This window comes from Vollenhovia emeryi, unplaced genomic scaffold, assembly GCF_000949405.1.
Source record: "Vollenhovia emeryi isolate VEMERY1.0 unplaced genomic scaffold, V.emery_V1.0 DF939130.1, whole genome shotgun sequence".
NCBI classification, from domain to species: Eukaryota; Metazoa; Arthropoda; class Insecta; order Hymenoptera; family Formicidae; genus Vollenhovia; species Vollenhovia emeryi.
In genome coordinates this window covers 2350719-2367629 of record NW_011967236.1, presented here as the reverse complement: position 1 = coordinate 2367629, position 16911 = coordinate 2350719, and the positions used below count along the sequence as shown (strand labels likewise).

Genomic DNA, 16911 nt, shown 5'->3' with positions numbered 1-16911 from the left:
ACGAAGTTGCACCCTGGAACAGCAAAGCCGATTGGCTGCCGGGGCAGCCAATGAACGTCCGGGGAAACGCGTACGCACTTCCGTCGTCCAGACCGGAAGTCGCCGGTGACTCGCGGCTCTACACAATTCTCACGGTCGAAGCCCGAGGTCCACGTAATGAAGTTCCGTTCGGCCCGTCTTCGACGGAGTCGCCATATTTTGCGGATCGAACGAGGAGCTCCGGGCGACGCCATTGTGTGAGCATCACGACCCGTTCGCCGTGTAACTGTGAGAGAGCGTGCGACGTGCGTTGCGTAGTCGCGTGTCATCGTCGCTTCGGAGTCCGGATTTTTGCGCGCGGACGACGGATCGTTGCAGCGGGTAAGTTCGTCGTCGCCGCCGCGGAATTATCCGCGCGACCGCGATCAGGGGCACCGCGTCGCGCGAGCCGAGAGTGTCGCGGCTCGAGTCGCGTGTTTTTGTTCGCACGCGTGGCGGACGCCCGATGATCCGCGCCTTCTCGGGGCCCGTCGCCGCGCCTGCACCGGAATTGCCGCCGGACGCGAAGCGCGACGCTTGTCACGATGCGTCGAATCGATTGCGTCTTCCTTTTTTTTTTGTAGTATTTTTAAGCAGCCGAGACCTTAGACGAGGAATCCGAATTTCTTTTCAAACTTTTGAAAGGGCAACTATCCGCGTCTTGGGCCGCGGTCGAACCGCCGCTACACGCGCCTCGAAGTATTGTTTCTCTTTTCTTTTTCAATAAAAATAAAGGGGGAAGAGAACCGCGCTCCTTTGCAGCGCCTTGTTCGAATTAGCGTGTATAACAATGTGGTATGTTTCCATTACCTTTGTCACTCTGTAACGTTACTGCCATTTCAAATGTCGCTCTGAAAATCGAAGTGTTTCCTTCAATCGATTGGAGATCGGGCGAGAATTTGATTTTACATGAAGCCGGGATATCTCGAGAATACAGTACTTGTGTCAACAACACAGCTTGGAGAAGTGTCGGTAAAATTAAATATTGAATACACAACTTATTTATTCCCTCGTATAGTCGTGTATGTGACACGTGTCACGTTCACGTGTTGACGGATTCACGTAAATGAAGTTTCTTTAAATTCGTGTACACGGTTTAAAACACGGATTACACGTGTACTAAGGAGCTGCAATGGGAATACATGTGCGCGGTGCATATACAGAGAAAAATAACATTGGAATTAACGTTTGAAATCTTTCCAGCCTTGTCGATTAAATGTCAACTGTGATTTCGTACAGTTACGTGTAAATAAAACTAAAATTCTCGATTAAGGATATGAGAAGAAGAAATGACTTGGATCGTGGTTTCTTTTCAGAAGCTGAATAAATGTGCAAGCAAGATGTACAGCAATAACATCGACCCCTGGGAGCCTGGCTACGGGCCAGAGAGGAGAAGTCACAATTCCGACTACGACTACCGCAGCGATTACGGCAACAACAGGTCGCCGGAGTATTCGGAGCACCGTGATGTTGATCATCGCGATAGGGACCATCGTAGTCCAGAGTACAGGAATCACCGTGGGAGAGACAGGGAGCGCGAGAGGGATCGTTCGAGGGATAGGCGAGACCGTAGCAGAGACGATCGTGACCGCAGCTATAGAGACCGCGAGGATCGCTACGGGAGGCAGCGAGATAGAGACTCTGTAGATAGGGACAGGGATAGGGATAGGGACCGGGACAGGGACAGGGAGCGTTCGAGACGCGACCGAGATCGGGATAGGGATAGGGACCGTAGGGGGAAGCGGGAGGATCGGGATCGCGATCGCGACGACGATCACAGTCGCGAGAGTTTGGACTTTGAGCACGACCATGGCCGCGCCTATGGCTCGTCCATGGAGGGGATCCACTACAAATCGCAATCGCCCAACAACACCATAATGATACGTGGGCTCGCTCAGCACATTACTGAAAATGACGTAGGTTGGCTCGACTTTGCGGCCTGACATATAAGTCACTCGTGAGCCCAGCACCGCCGAGCTTGGCGCCACTATTATTATCATGATGTGTGTATCACAGGTGCGGCAAGATATCCTCAACTGCGGTCTCATGCCTAAGGACATCAGGCTGATACGCAAAAAAGATACAGGTAACTATTACACTGTGTTATAAGTTTTAACATCCTTGGAGTGTAACTGTCGTACGCCTATGAGCGGAACTGTTGCTTGTGACACTGTTGCGTCATGCTTGTGCGACCGTTCGCGTTTACCGAATTGCATAAACGGAACGAAAACCGTATATATCGTGTACGAAGTTCACGGAGATCTCTTCCGAGTTACAATTCGCTTAGAATCTCAACCATTTTTATCGCATCTCACGATGCCAGTTATACATATTTCCCAAAATATTGGTTCGGCTAGCATTAGTTGAGCATGTATCCTTGGTAAAAGGTAAGTATAGAAAAACGTGGGAGAGGAATTTTCAAAGAGAACGTTAAGCTAATTGACAGGAAACCGTGAAAAACTTTGTGAAATTTTCTTAATGCAACTGTACGTTAAAAAGTATCTCACGTTCGGCAGATTCTTGACTGTTTCAAGTAAGATAATATAACTTACATTTATAATTATAGGAACATATAACGATTCTTCAGTTAGGACACTTGTCACATATGAAGACATTATTTTAATAAAGTTATAACAAGTCTTTTGTCTCGCTTGTAATATGAAGTTTTAAGGAAAGACAAACGTGTCAACGTACATTGAAAATATCGACTTTCGCTATTTAATTCCTTAAAAGGTATCCATGCCTGAAAGTTTCCTCCCTGCCTCACTTTTGTAGCTTCATATTTCAAGCGAGAATAAAATGATAAATAAATTATTAAAACCATGTCTTGTTAATCTACAAGCTCGACTGCTGCCATAGATTTTTATATAAACGGTACGCGCACGATTAACGTATCTTCCGGGATCGATTTTTTTTTTGTTGTTGCCGGCGTCTCTCTATTCGCAAAAGTCCTTACGTCGCTCTCGTCTCGTAGAAGGGTATAAACGAAGGCTTTAGAAATTTTTTTTATCACCGGCTAGGCTCGGCGTTTGAGAGAAAGAAAAATTTCCGTAACTCGAAATTGCATACTTTGTCCCGAACACGTGAATCTGCGGTCTCTCGCAGCTCGGGATTCGTTCTGCTGAAATTTAGGTAGATGGAAAATGAGAACGTTCGACGAAGCGAAGAGACACTTCGTTTGAAACAGTCAGTCAATGGTCGGTGCTGTGATTGCCTGCCCTCTCGAAGTAGAGAAACCCAGGCACAAACGTGGATTAACTCTGGATATGTGTGTATTTGCTCTGTATAGGTGCTTCGCGAGGTTTCGCATTCGTCGAGTTTAACGCGACTCAGGAGGCCGCACGATGGATGGAGATGAAACAGGTAGAAAGAAGTTCGGTCCAGATACCCGAGATGCGTTGTCGCACGCGTGCCACCGACTGCCCCGTGGCGGCAAGGCACGGTAACGCAGCCCTCTGGCCCCTCCCCGTGGCCACGGCTGTGCACCTATAAAAAACTTTCAATCTACCGTATCTACTTATTTATCTAGGAAGTCCCCACATATTTTGCAGACTTTTCTTAATTCGCTCGCATTACTCGCGCAATAATATCGGCTTAAGTTTTTGCGATTGACCGAGATCCCCGCCGCGCCGCGTGCTTTTTGCCCTATTTGTCGTAAAAGTCCGTGGACTAACGATGAGGAGTTCAGAGGAGGGTCATTCCAGCATTCGTCTTTATATTCTGATTACGGTTCCTTTCTTCTTTTTTTTCTATTTCGAACGACGCGATTATTGCTGCCCGCGTGAAAATTCGCTTTTTTTTCCCCATTATACCACTTGTGTCTTTGCTTCTTCCGTTTCGCTTAGTTCTTGCTGCGATCACTCGCGACGTTCAGAGTCTCTACGGAGATTGTGCACGAGAGAATTTTCTATTCGCATAAAAATTAATACGCGCGGGCAACTCTCGCGTTACCCGCCTGTGCGCTTTCTTACGGAAATTCTTTTCAAATACGATTGTCCACGTTAAAGTCGCGCATGAAACAAGTCGGTCTGCAAGCGGTGTGGAATGGCCCATGTTCAATAAGCCCACGTGGCTTCGTTCGCTGTTTGTTCGAGACAGAAAGCTATGAAGTAGAAAACTATAATTTCGTCAACCAAGAAGAAAGTTTACGGGATAAACAAGAGGCCTTAGGAAGACGTTGGACGGGATAACACTGAAATTCTCTGTTTCAGGGAGTGCTGATGCTGCAGGATCAATATCGCGCGCTAATGCAGTACAGCATACCGAAAGAGTGCCATGTGGATAAACCGCCGGCGAAAAATACGCAGGATTGGCACTGCGTCAAGGTTCGTACCATGAGTTTGCTTTCTCGTCGAATGTCACGCTCGTGAATGATTTATAACTCTGTTGCGTTTGTTTCCGCGCAGTGTGGAGCGCACAATTTCAAGCGGCGCGAGACTTGCTTCAAGTGCTCCGCCTCGCGAGCGGAGAGCGAGGAGGGCGGGGAAGGAAGCGACGAGATCAGCCCGCATCCCACCAACACCGTGCTTCTACGGGGATTGGACGTGTTGACGACCGAGGACTCGGTGCTGCAGGCGATGAAGAACCTGTCGTCGTTGCCGATACGCAGCATTCGCATCGGTCGCGATTCCCTCACCAACACGTCCAGGGGAGTTTGCTACTTGGAGATGGGCAATGTAGTGGACGCCATGTACTTGCATACCGCGCTCACGAAGCAAGGACTGGTGGTCGACGGCAGGAAGGTGGAGATAACGTACTGTAAGCTACATCAAATTAATAATACGAACGCGTGGAAGTCGAACGACACTCAGCCGCAGAGGTACACCTTGGACGACGTCGCTCAATTGGCTGAATACAGTGCCAACTTGTATGCCAAAACGCCTGCACAGAAGGCCCATTACCTTCAGTATTACACGCAGTACTATCAAAATCAAATAATGCAGGGCTCGGCGATCACGTTGCCGTCCCTGAATCAGACGGACCGGGTAAACGCGGCCGCGGCGGTAGCGCAATCCGCTATACAACAATTGCAGGCGTCCAGAAAGCTGGGAGGGGAGACCGACGACGTGAAGGGTCGACCAACCCCCACGGCACCCTCCAGTACGACATTAGCCAGTGGGAGGGTTCCCGCGCATTCCAGCGATGGGAAAGTATACTGTAAGTCTAGGTTACGTGGCTTTTTAAATTGGTTTTAGATTATTTGAATCTTTATAGTTATCTTGCATTTATTACTTCCGTAGCTGTACCGGACGTTAGCACTTATCATTACGACGAATCGTCTGGCTACTATTATGATCCTAGCACGGGACTATATTACGACCCGAACTCGCAATATTATTATAACAGTCATACGCAACAGTTTCTTTATTGGGACGCCGAATCATTCTCTTATCAACCGGCTAAGGTAATTAAAGTTGAATTTTACGGAAAAAAAAACGGTATGTTTATTTGTGTCTGAAGATATTACTAACAAGAATATTTTCGTATCTTGTTTGTAGACTACTGCAAGTACGACACAGGGAGCTACAAACACGATAACAGCAACGGCAAGCAGTACAGATTCCGCGAACACGATCAGCAGTCAAGCTACGACTTTGTCAGCCGCTAATACGGTTCAGGAGGCGTTGAAAGAGGACGAGAATAAGAAGAAAGACAGTAAGCAGGATAAAGTAAAGGTAGCAAAGAAAATAGCGAAAGACATGGAGCGTTGGGCAAAGACTTTGAATCAGAAAAAAGAGAACGCCAAGAGTAATTGGAACTCTGAGTTTGCCGGTATGGATGGCACTCAAGGTATTGGAAGTGGCGCAGCGGACGCGGGATATGCTATCCTGGAAAAGAAAACTTTTGCCAATCAGTATCACGAGGATGAAGATCAGAGCGGTAATGGATTGGTAGCTGCTTATGGAGGCGGTAGCGATACAGAGGAGGAGATAGAAGACGTGCAACAGGAAGAGAAACAGCATACGGATTGGAGTAAACTGGCATGTTTACTCTGCAAACGACAGTTCCCAAGCAAGGAGGCGTTGCTCCGACATCAACAGTTGTCCGATCTTCACAAGCAAAACCTGGAAAACTGGTACCAAGTACGTGGTCTGGACCCTAATGATCCACAACAGAGAAACAATAAGTATAGAGACCGCGCCAAGGAAAGGAGGGCCAAGTACGGTGAGCCTGAACCACCACAGCCCAACAAATTGAAAGAGAAATACTTGAAGACCAGGGTGGAGGACATGTCCGTATCTTACGAGGAGCCTACACGAGCCGGTATCGGATCTGATAACGTCGGCAATAAATTACTGCAAAAAATGGGCTGGAGCGAGGGAATGGGTTTAGGAAAATCTAATCAAGGTAGAACGAGTATTATTGAGGCCGAGAGACGCGTTCCCACGGCCGGCTTAGGAGCGAAGACTTCGTCGTACAGCGCGTTACCCGGTGACACCTACAAGGACTGCGTGAAAAAGATGATGTACGCGCGATATCAAGAACTGTCCGATACGTAATACGTAGGATACGATTAAGATAAATTTTATATATACATACAAGTTCTTGTACTCCATTTTCCATAGACGCATAATTACACACTCGTATTGTTATCATTCGAACAATGTAATAGCAATTTACTGGTAACTGCACAGTGATAGCCAGTTCTTTGGGATTGTTGCATACACCATGCAATACGCATTTTATACATCCTCTTGCAAAGTCCCGTTATCGTATGCTTCAACGATGTTCTACGTACAATAAATCTTTTTTTTTTCTGTAATATATATATACGGTACACCAAAATGCAATATGTTGTCAAGATACACACATACGCGCCATTTTATTTTATTTATTTTATAATATCAATGTTATTCGCAAATTGACAAGCTGATAACGAACCTTGGATTATATCTCTGATTCTTTCGAGAATGCATTTTCCGTATGGAAATCACTCTGTCGAGATGAATATAATTGTATCATTGTGCAATGCAATAATATTTGCCTACGAATAAATTATACACAATTATAATAATAATAGTAAGAGATTTATGGTCAACTAATAACTTGCTGAAATTTTTTTTTAATTGTATTTGGCAGGTGAAATTTTGAACGTAAAAATGTGATGATTTGACAGGTTATTATAAAGTTGTACTAAAAATAAATATCACTACGAACATTATTACATTATGCAGAAGTATTTTCTTGATACAATCTGCAAAATACTATGTCTTGCTTCGATGCACGAAAGTGTCATCAATAGTGGCTCAGTTTTATGATGTTCACAAGACGTACTATGTTTCTTACACAATTTAATGTTTGTCTTCACATTGACGTATCTTATATTTATTACGTCACCGGAATCTAGTGAATTTTGTATTTATTAAATCTAATTTAACTAGATATTAAAAATATTTAAACAGTTTGTTTATCTCGTACACATGTATGTATACATTTCTTTTTCTTTTTTATTATATAAACTTTTGTCATATTTTAAAGGTTTATACATTATATTTATTATTGCATACACTCTCATAATCTCTCTTGTTTTTCTAAAGTCACCGTGCAAGATTCGTTTAATAATTAAAAAAAATGGTGAGTACATGCAGCGCTATTGCTTGCATATTGGAAACATGTGATTTTTTTGTAATAGATTAAACTTTATAAACTTCTTTCTCTTATTTGACTAGAATGTCCTAACAAGTTCTTGTTTTTGTTCTAGGAATAGTTTTTTTACAATACAATATAATAACGATATTGGCAATAATAAATATTGTAAAGAATGTGTTTTAAATATTCACAGTGGTATATATGTAAAATTTTACTTATGTTTTATAATTCAAGACTTTCCATCGATTTGTCTTCTTTACTTAAAAACTTAGTTTTATTATTTTACAATGCTTCATCATTATAATAACATACTTAAATTATTAATATTGTTCTGTCACTAGCATTTTTCGTCATATTCAGAGATACAAAGAGACAAAATATTTGTATACTTGTACACAATATTTATTCATAATTTATAAGAAATCAGATATGTAATAAGTTAGTATCAAGCATTAGACTGAGCAATATTACAGAATCTTATTGATTCAGTCACATTTTAATATTTATGTAGTACCACATCAAATCTTATTTTGTAACAAAACATTTCACATCTAAAGTACCTAGGAACAATCAGTACGAGTACGAGAGAAGAACACTGCGCTGTATCATAACTTATAACATAAAAGGACCAGAATCTCTTTGGATACGAGGTAAGTGTCATTAACCAAATTATACATTAATATACTTTCCATGTACGTGAAATAGATTTGTACCATTAAATAGCTGCAATCATTTACATAGTAAATATCACAAAAATATAAAATTAAACTTGACAGTATAGTTGGATATTATGTGTGTGTAATGGCGTTGCCCTTTTTTTTATTTTGACGAGGTAAAATAAAGTCAGTAAATCTGATGATTACAGTCTTTAACTCTTATCAATAATATATGTTGTTACGTATTATTGTTTATATCTTTGTACAATCTGTTAATAGATTATTACTGGCGTCACACCGTCGTCGAGGATACTATCGAGAAAACACTGTTAAATTCACATACTAGGAGATACTTATTGCAAGCCTAATTGTTCACACTCTTAACATACAGAAATGGAGTATTCCGTTTCGTTAAAAAAATATCCTTGCAAGATTTATAGTGCTCTATCACAGCATGCTAAAACAATTATATTTGTTCGTTGAATTTCTAATGTACTTCATGAGTAAGACAAAACTTTTCAATTTTTCTAGAAAATATACAATGTGCTACAATAAATTAGCGTCAGTGTAAAAAACAGTAAGTGCTAATTGTTCGATGAAAAGATTCTAAATTATACATCAGCTAAAATCCAAGAGTATAATGGTCGCAACTGATGATTTAATACTCTGTATTCTAGATTGCTAAGACCGTCAGTGTCGTATCTACGGGCACCGCTCTCCAGATTTGCGAATCTCGTGGTACTGGGAGGCTCCTTCTTATGCGTCAGCATATAGTACTGCGCCACGTTAGGTCCGAAGCGGGTGATCTGTGGAGTAAAACCATGTAAGTGCCCAATTCAAGTACACGTCACACCAATACCGGAATTTCTATCGATCAAACCTGAAAACCCCTGGACTGCAAACGACTGTAGAAGTCGTCGTCTTCTCCGCCCCAGCCGTAGAAGACATTGGAGAATCCATTTACCCTTTCAAACTGCTTCCTCGTCAGCGCTATCGCGCCGCCAAACAGGCCGGTGTAGGGCAGATTGTATCGAAAGGTATTTACACTGGAGCTCATGTGTCTGGGCATTTTCGTGCACGCGTAGATATTGTCGGGGTTCTGCGGTATCAGGTCTATGTCCTGGAAAATGAAGCAGTGGAAATCGTTGATCTTGGTGGCCTCGGCGTAGCCGACGTTGAAGAGCTTGGCGCGATTGAACTCGCGCATCGGGCTCTGCTCGATCACGAATATCCGGTAGTCCAGGTTCTGCGACTGCAGGAACGGGTGTATGTAATTCATGAAGACGGCGAGCTGGCTCTGCCGGTTACGGTACGGCAGTATGATAGCCACGTTGAAGAGGGGATGGCAATTGAGGGGCTTCCACTGGCCGCCTGGCAGGATTCCAAGGCGGCGTGCCATCGCCACTGGGTCCTGCAGCAGAATGTTTTTCGTGTAACAAAGAAATGACATATGTTTTTCCTTGATAATTTAAGGTAACGCTGGCGCAGGACTTGGACGCATCGTAAGTACCTCCCGGGGATGCTCCTCCGGGTACAGCAGCTGGGAGGACCGTCTGCCGCCGACGGTGATGACGCAGGAGTTGTCGCGCGGCGGGTACGACTTCTCCATCTCGTCGTAGATGTTCTCAGTCTTGATGAAGGTGTAGTGGGAGGCGAACCGCGCCGGGTGCAGACAGTAGCACAGCAGGAGCGTCATCGTCACGGTGTAGGACAGCCCGCGCGCGTGATTCAGGAAGAGTATCTTCAAGACACTGACCAGGTTCTTCATCCTGCTAACCTATGCGGTGTCGACACGATAAACATAACCCGGCCGATTCGCGGGCGGGGAGTGGACCGCGTCCTTTAGATCTGCGCCGTGTTCTTCGTCCGCGCGGGCATCTTCGCGCGCCGGCTATCTACCGACCGACGACGCCGCTGGACGGGCCAATCTCGCGCATTCCTTCCCCGAGGAACTCGCGAAACCCGGAACGGAGCTCTGACACTTGTCAGCTGCAGACGACAGGCGAGCGCGCGTGCGCGAGTAATCGGCCGAGAGGATGATTTATAACGGTTAGAACTTTTAAGATCTTGGACTTCACGGGACGGTTTCGAGTGACGCCTTGAGGCGTCGATTAATTTATGCCATCTTAAGAATGCACTTAAGATTTTTAATGTAAGAATGAAATATAAAAACACCGGCCCGGGTGTTTCCTTCGACAATACTTTATAATGAGCGGTAAGCGCGATCCCAGTTAGCCAGCGTGCTTTTATATTGGTAACAAAAATGTTAGCATCTTGCGCTATGCACCTATATCTATTGTGTTGCCGTTTGCTGGCATTTAATAGGCCTGTTCTTTATTACTGCACTACTGAACTAGTGCAATAAGTTAAAATGAAACAAATAGATTACCTCGCATTCCAACTCATTGCACCAGTGTGCACTAGTTCAGGAGTGCAGCAATAAAAAACAGACCCAATGTTGAAAACAGAACATTTGTATGATCTAAACATTCTAAACGTTATGCTAGCGTCTAGTGCTCGGCCAGATGCAATAGACATGACATGTTTATATCCGTTAGAAAATTGAGCAACGTATTGTTAACTCTTTGTTAACAGCACGTCCATTCGACATGTTCTTTCGTCAGCCGTGCACTCAATTACGATAATAGAATTGTTTTCTGTTGCTACACCGGTGAACTGGTGCAAAAAAATTAGAATAAAACAGGTATATTTTTCTCTATAAGCCTAATATAGGCTTGTTTTCTATTGCTGCACTGGTGAACTAGTGCAGTAAGCTAGAATGAGAAAAATATACCTGCCTTACTCTAACTTGTTGCAAGTAAGCTAGAATGAGAAAAATATACCTGCCTTACTCTAACTTGTTGCAAGTAAGCTAGAATGAGAAAAATATACCTGCCTTACTCTAACTTGTTGCACTAGTTCACCAGTGTAGCAACAGAAAACAAGCCTTATTAACTTTTGTAATATATAAACTCAGATAGCAATGCATGTCTAAAAGACATCGCAGACATCGCTTTTAGACGTACATATCTAAAAGACAATTTAATGCCGTCTTAAAGATGTCTTAGACGTGCCTGCTATCTGCAAAACAACCCAAGTCGTTCCTCCACCAAACTCCTCATTACAGTAAGACTAAATTTCCCCAAGATAAAGTATGACAATTTTTAATGAAAGAATATTTACAGGTACCTTTCGTGGTCGCACATGCGTTATTCGCTTAATATTCTGCCACGGATAAATTTGGAATTACTGATAAAAGAGGAAAAGACACAGGTGAGCAATTTATTAGTTAACACTTTATTTAAACCTCTGTTAATTATTAACTTCGATAGCGTATAGCAGGATTTATATACCGTTAATTCCAAGTATTGCAGAAACATGACGGATAAATAGGCTAGACAAATAAATTATCTATACACCGATAGACTTTGTTTGTACGATAATCATTTGTATTGTGCACATTTGTCAATGAACCAGAATGGCACGCGGCGTGTCGTTCGGCTTGGCGGCGACTGTCTTGGATATGTTGAGCTGATGAAAGACGTCCAGAGCGTCCCGCATAAACTTGTCCATCATAGCCTGAGTATGTTTCGGCGTTGGTGCCAATCTTAGTTTTTCCTCGCCCTTCGGAACCGTAGGATAATTTATAGCTTGCACATAGTGTCCTTTGTCTCTCAGTAGATGGTCCGCTATCTGGCTACACACCAATGGATCTCCTATCTGAAAGAAAGAGTACGTCACTTTATACTAATAATTATCGTTCAATCATGATCGATTAATCTAACTATTCAGTTTGCGCGACGAGCGTGACGCAGAGAAATATCCGCTACTTAGTGAACAAATAAACGAAAAGATTCGAGTAGAAATGCACGGTGGTTTTATCGGAATCTCTCAGAGGGACGTGGCAACCATCGAGAGTATCCTGCCACACATATCCCTTTAAGGGTGTAGCCCTCGAGGTTGAAGGTTTCCTGCGGCAAGGTTAGCAGCCTATCGAAGATGAAGTGAAACCAAATGCTGCAAGATTCAGTTTGCAGCTCACCTTTATCGGAATGATGTGAGAAGGCGACGGTTCTAACGGAAGACCGGAGGCAGTAAGAATAGACTTCATATAGGCCACATTTTTCTGGTGATTCGCCCTCAGCGACCTGCCCTCGTCCGATGCCAAAATCTCGACGGATGTCAAGGCTCCGTACAGCACGGTGGGCGGTAGCGAGGTGGTAAAAATAAAACCGGCCGCATAGCTCCTTATCATATCTATCAGCCTGGCGGTGCCGACGATGTAGCCGCCCACGTTGCCGAAGGCCTTACCCAAGGTGCCGGATATAATGTCCATTTTGTGGAGCACCCAGTCCCTCTCGCCGATGCCGGCACCGGAGAAGCCGTACAGGCCGACCGCGTGGACCTCGTCGACGAACGTTATCGCGCCGTACTTGTGCGCGACGTCGCACAGCTCCTCCAGCGGGCAGATGTCGCCGGTCATGGAGTGCACCGTCTCGAACGCCACGATCTTCGGCACGCTCTTGTCCACCTTGGACAGCAGCTCCTCCAGATGCGCCGCGTCGTTGTGCCGGAATATATGCTTCGGCACGCCACTGTTCCTTATGCCCTGTATCATCGAGGCGTGATTCCCGGCATCGGAGAACACGTGGCAGCCAGGCAGAATTCTCGCCAGTGTGAACAGGGTGGAGTCGTTGGCGACGAAGCAGGAGGTGAAGATCAGGCCGGCCTCCTTCTGATGCAGCAGCGCCAGCCGCCTCTCTAGCATCTCGTGGCCCATGGAGTTGCCCGAGATGTTTCTCGTGCCTCCGGCACCAGCGCCGAACTTGTCCAACGCCTTGCGGACCGCGCCGGTCACTGCAGGATGACGCGACATCCCCAGGTAATCATTGGAGCACCATACAGTTATGGGTTTCTCGCCCCACGAGTATTCCATAGCCACCGGGAAGTCGTCGGCGAGACGATTCACCTTCTTGAACACCCGGTACGAGTGGTCCTTTTTCTTTCGCATAATCTGCTCGTGGAAAAACTCCTCGTAGGGGAACTGCGTCTCCTCCTTCTGCTCCACAGCACCTAGATTGATCACGTCTTCCTCCATTGCCGGACTGGCCTTCTTCACGGCGTCCCGCTCTCTGGACAGGAAGGGGCACTGATTCTGCACAGGCTCGGGAATCGGCTGAGACTCCTCCGACTTCGTCATCGTGCTGAACAGCCGTGACATTACCGGGCAGTGCTGCCGGTAGTTCGTTATCAGGGACGAGCCATAATTGCGTACATAGTTTGCGGACAAACGGGTTAAGAAAGGGCACGGCATTGTTTTTAAAAGGTCTGAAAATACACATTAATTTATACATAAATGTGAGATATCAAATTGCCAAAATAAAAAATTATCGACGAATATGTCGTAACGTTCTGAAAATACGTCAACGATATTTTGCAGTTGAGTAATGCTAAGTGAAAGGAGTCGGAGCATATGTGCACAAATTTAATGAATACAAGTGATGCACGCAAATAATATTTTTGAAAACCCGACGGTGGCATGACAATGTACAATATTGAGAATTATCTCAATGTAGCAATCGCACGGACGTCCTATCTCCCGGGAATTGCATAATTCGCGTGCGAGGAAACGAACAGGGGTAGGGGAACGTCGACATTAGATAACGACTTGTCATCCTCGACTACGAGCCACGGAAGGAAAGTAAGGCGGGCGAGAGAACGGACACGTGCAGGATGGGACGAGGGAAAAGGAGAAAGTGACAGGAGACAGTGACGCAGCATCTGTCCGTATCTCTGGGGCAGCGGATACGTTACCTTTCGCAGCGTTGACGACACGACGAGCGCTGGCACCGCGTCGGACGTACTCCCTGATCAGCTGAAAGCGAAAACTTAACGTTGAGACTGAAAGGCGAATCACCTCGCTACAGGCCGAAGGAGCAACGCGACAACCGAGGGGTCCGAACGTGGAAGATCTGACTGGGTCGTGTTGAAATCCTGACTTCCCTCACGACCGCTCGGCCCGACAGCGAACCCACTACTAACTCAGTCACTCAGTGACGCTGACGCATGCGGCTACGGCGCGTGGTATCATACTAGCGTTCGCGAAAACGTTGAATCGACTCGGGAGAAACGACCGAGCGCGAGAGCGAGGCGAGGCCTCGCTTCGGCCCCGTTTCGAAACGAAATTAATTCGGAAGAAAAAAATTGTCTGTCGCATAAGGTAGATCTCTAGCATCGCTCTCGCGCCTATTACAACGCGTTCGGGGCAATCGATATGAATTCGCAGAACTGACTCCAAAACGCTAATTTTCCACCAGCCAGAGCAAATTTCGCGAAATGTTGAAAGTAAAATTCTGTGCTGGTTTTTTTTGCTCAAAATATAATTAGTTACAGTTACAAGTTACCAATTCTGGAAGATAATGCGTTACAATTACTAAAAAAAAAACGAATCGTTACTTTGCAGTTACTTTCTTGCAATGAAAATAAAATTAATATCAAATCTGCATTTGAATTGTAAAGTGTCGATAAAGGCGTTTATGCGCAAATGCAGGGCCTAATGCGATCTGTGGAGACTTAAAATACATTTATAGTAACTCTTAATGTAACTATTAAATTAGTTACTAGTTATCGAAAAAATGTAACTGAGTTAAGTTACAGTTACAGACGGAGAGAAAGTAACGAAGTTGAGTTAAAGTTACCCAAAAAAAAACTAACTGTAACTTCGTTACAAGTAACGAGTTACTTTCCAACCTTGACCCTAACAGCACATGATAGTGTGTGTACATCATCCATAAAACATACTCGGAATGTACCTAATAATCTGAAACAAATCTTATAATATACGTTTACGCCCCTTATTTGATTAAATAAGATAAGTAACATATTAATTACTAGAAAATTACTGTATATCAGTAATTGAATCATAAAAAATTACTTATATACAGTAATTTTCTAGTAATTATTTCGTTGCTTTTCCGTATATAAGGGCGATATTCTTCAAACATTCTCAGAACATATGTGCGCTGTTAGAGGAGAGTTTGTCCATTTTCGTATATAATGAATTAAACTATACGCTTTTACGATCACTTTGCAATACAGAATTAAAAATTACGAAAATGCTGCTTCTTTTCTTATTGCACAGCTGCATATAATTGTGACGTAACGATGCTGGACGTGATTAATTATCTCATAATGACTTCGATTATTTTTTGCGCAAATTTATGGATTTGATATCCCTAATATCTTTCCTGACGCAGATATCGTTAAATTATCAGCTGGAAATGACTGATTCCCTACGTCTACTGCATGAATACGAACGACGTTGCATGAATATGAAATTAGGAGGGCACCTGAACGTTCAATCAAATTCAAATATCGCAGGTAGACATTAATATTAAAGTTAACATGATGGTGCAGAAATAATCCGTATGGATGCGTTTATTACTGTTAACGTTTCTTGCATCTTTAACTTTTTCCCATATCTTTATAGGATAAAATAGTATAATAGAATGCACGGCTGAATATTTAATGCAAACGATTGAGAACTTTGTATAATAATTTTTTATAATATTTCTTATAGCTCGACTAAATGCACCTCTTGTAACTGTAACTCTTCTCGAAGCTATTTACATAATTTATTCTATGTACATATACATATAGCAGCGTCACTTTACAATCGTTCACAGTAATTTCGGAAAAAAGACAGCCTGTGCATCGTACGAATAGAATTTTCTAAATATGAAAAACTCTAATTCAAGAGAATATTTTCTTTTCGTCGATTAACCTAATTGGCGATTAATTGGACGGTTATAATCGCGCAAAATTAACTTTCTAACTGTACGTACGATTCGTCGTTTTTAATCTTTCTGTTTTATTCTTTTCATATTAAACTGAAGAAAATAGTATTGATAACTCGTCCCTAGTAGCACACTGCATTGGCTAAACATTGGTCCAATGTTGGTTATATTAGAAATATCGATATTGTCCACCGTAAAGCCAATATTGGCCATGGAATAAATATAAATATTGCATAATAACAATTACATAATATTAGATTTATATTGGAAGTGCATTGGCCGATATTTAACAATGTAATAAAAATATTGGCCTAATATTGAAACAATATTAAACCAATATTGCTAAATAAGAGAAGGCGTCTAGTTTACAATATTGGACCAATACTGGGAATACTACATTTATATTATTTCCCAATATTGCGCCAATACATATATTGCGCTACTAGAGGTATTAATTATTGATGAAGTTAATTGTAGTTTTAGCGAAGTCGCTACAAGTCGAAGGACAACAGCAATAACAACAGCGATGCCGCAAAATTTGAAATTTAAATCGACGCACGTCACTTACCATGTTCATTGGCGAACAGGAAAGCAAACTCACGAACAGGGTAGATGGTTGGCGACGTTTTTTTTTTCTTTCAATTTTTTCGAGCTGGCGGAATCTCCTCAAAAATTCGCACTGCTCTCTTAGGTCCTTTCAAAGCTCGGCAGACAGAGTCGAATTGTAAAATATACGCTTACGTGTGAGCACTGTGGTTGCTGGGCTCGAACAGTTCGACGTCGATGACTGACTTAGTACGACTTGATAAGGACCCAAAAAATAGGGTCGAAACGTTGTAGTAAACTAAACA

General features: G+C 43.4%; 3 protein-coding genes across 4 annotated transcripts; 1 reads left to right on the top strand and 2 right to left on the bottom strand.

Moving 5' to 3' along the window:
• The first annotated feature begins 151 nt into the window (after positions 1–151).
• Positions 152–7178, top strand: LOC105568352 (RNA-binding protein 5-like). Its single transcript, XM_012023960.1, has 8 exons — positions 152–360; positions 1335–1934; positions 2035–2104; positions 3308–3381; positions 4230–4343; positions 4425–5175; positions 5259–5422; positions 5517–7178. Exons 2-8 carry the CDS (start codon positions 1359–1361, stop codon positions 6516–6518), a joined length of 2751 nt encoding a protein of 916 aa, XP_011879350.1. The 5' UTR covers positions 152–360; positions 1335–1358; the 3' UTR covers positions 6519–7178.
• A 685-nt stretch (positions 7179–7863) lies between these two features.
• Positions 7864–10226, bottom strand: LOC105568351 (beta-1,4-N-acetylgalactosaminyltransferase bre-4). Its single transcript, XM_012023959.1, has 3 exons — positions 9775–10226; positions 9145–9675; positions 7864–9070 (listed from the first exon to the last, which is right to left on the bottom strand). Exons 1-3 carry the CDS (start codon positions 10030–10032, stop codon positions 8876–8878), a joined length of 984 nt encoding a protein of 327 aa, XP_011879349.1. The 5' UTR covers positions 10033–10226; the 3' UTR covers positions 7864–8875.
• A 1319-nt stretch (positions 10227–11545) lies between these two features.
• LOC105568350 (5-aminolevulinate synthase, erythroid-specific, mitochondrial-like) lies at positions 11546–16911 on the bottom strand. Of its 2 annotated transcripts, XM_012023957.1 has the most exons (4): positions 16629–16911; positions 14079–14139; positions 12307–13592; positions 11546–11984 (listed from the first exon to the last, which is right to left on the bottom strand). In XM_012023957.1, exons 1-4 carry the CDS (start codon positions 16635–16637, stop codon positions 11730–11732), a joined length of 1611 nt encoding a protein of 536 aa, XP_011879347.1. In that variant the 5' UTR covers positions 16638–16911; the 3' UTR covers positions 11546–11729. The 2 variants fall into 2 exon arrangements, with proteins under 2 accessions (XP_011879347.1, XP_011879348.1); XM_012023958.1 differs by lacking the exon at positions 16629–16911 and having other exon boundaries at positions 12307–13497; positions 14079–14133.

What these genes read in the sequence shown, in the direction of transcription:
- LOC105568352 (XM_012023960.1), top strand. Translation starts at nt 1,359, where the DNA reads ATGTACAGCAATAACATCGACCCCTGGGAGCCTGGCTACGGGCCAGAG. An exon ending in CAGCGATGGGAAAGTATACT is followed by an intron (nt 5,176 to 5,258) that starts GTAAGTCTAGGT and finishes TTACTTCCGTAG; the next exon opens with CTGTACCGGACGTTAGCACT. An exon ending in TCTCTTATCAACCGGCTAAG is followed by an intron (nt 5,423 to 5,516) that starts GTAATTAAAGTT and finishes TCTTGTTTGTAG; the next exon opens with ACTACTGCAAGTACGACACA.
- LOC105568351 (XM_012023959.1), bottom strand. Translation starts at nt 10,032, where the DNA reads ATGAAGAACCTGGTCAGTGTCTTGAAGATACTCTTCCTGAATCACGCG. An exon ending in CGGAGGAGCATCCCCGGGAG is followed by an intron (nt 9,676 to 9,774) that starts GTACTTACGATG and finishes ATTCTGCTGCAG; the next exon opens with GACCCAGTGGCGATGGCACG. An exon ending in TGCAGTCCAGGGGTTTTCAG is followed by an intron (nt 9,071 to 9,144) that starts GTTTGATCGATA and finishes TTTACTCCACAG; the next exon opens with ATCACCCGCTTCGGACCTAA.
- LOC105568350 (XM_012023957.1), bottom strand. An exon ending in TGTCGTCAACGCTGCGAAAG is followed by an intron (nt 13,593 to 14,078) that starts GTAACGTATCCG and finishes GTGTATTTTCAG; the next exon opens with ACCTTTTAAAAACAATGCCG. An exon ending in CTCACATCATTCCGATAAAG is followed by an intron (nt 11,985 to 12,306) that starts GTGAGCTGCAAA and finishes TCTTTCTTTCAG; the next exon opens with ATAGGAGATCCATTGGTGTG.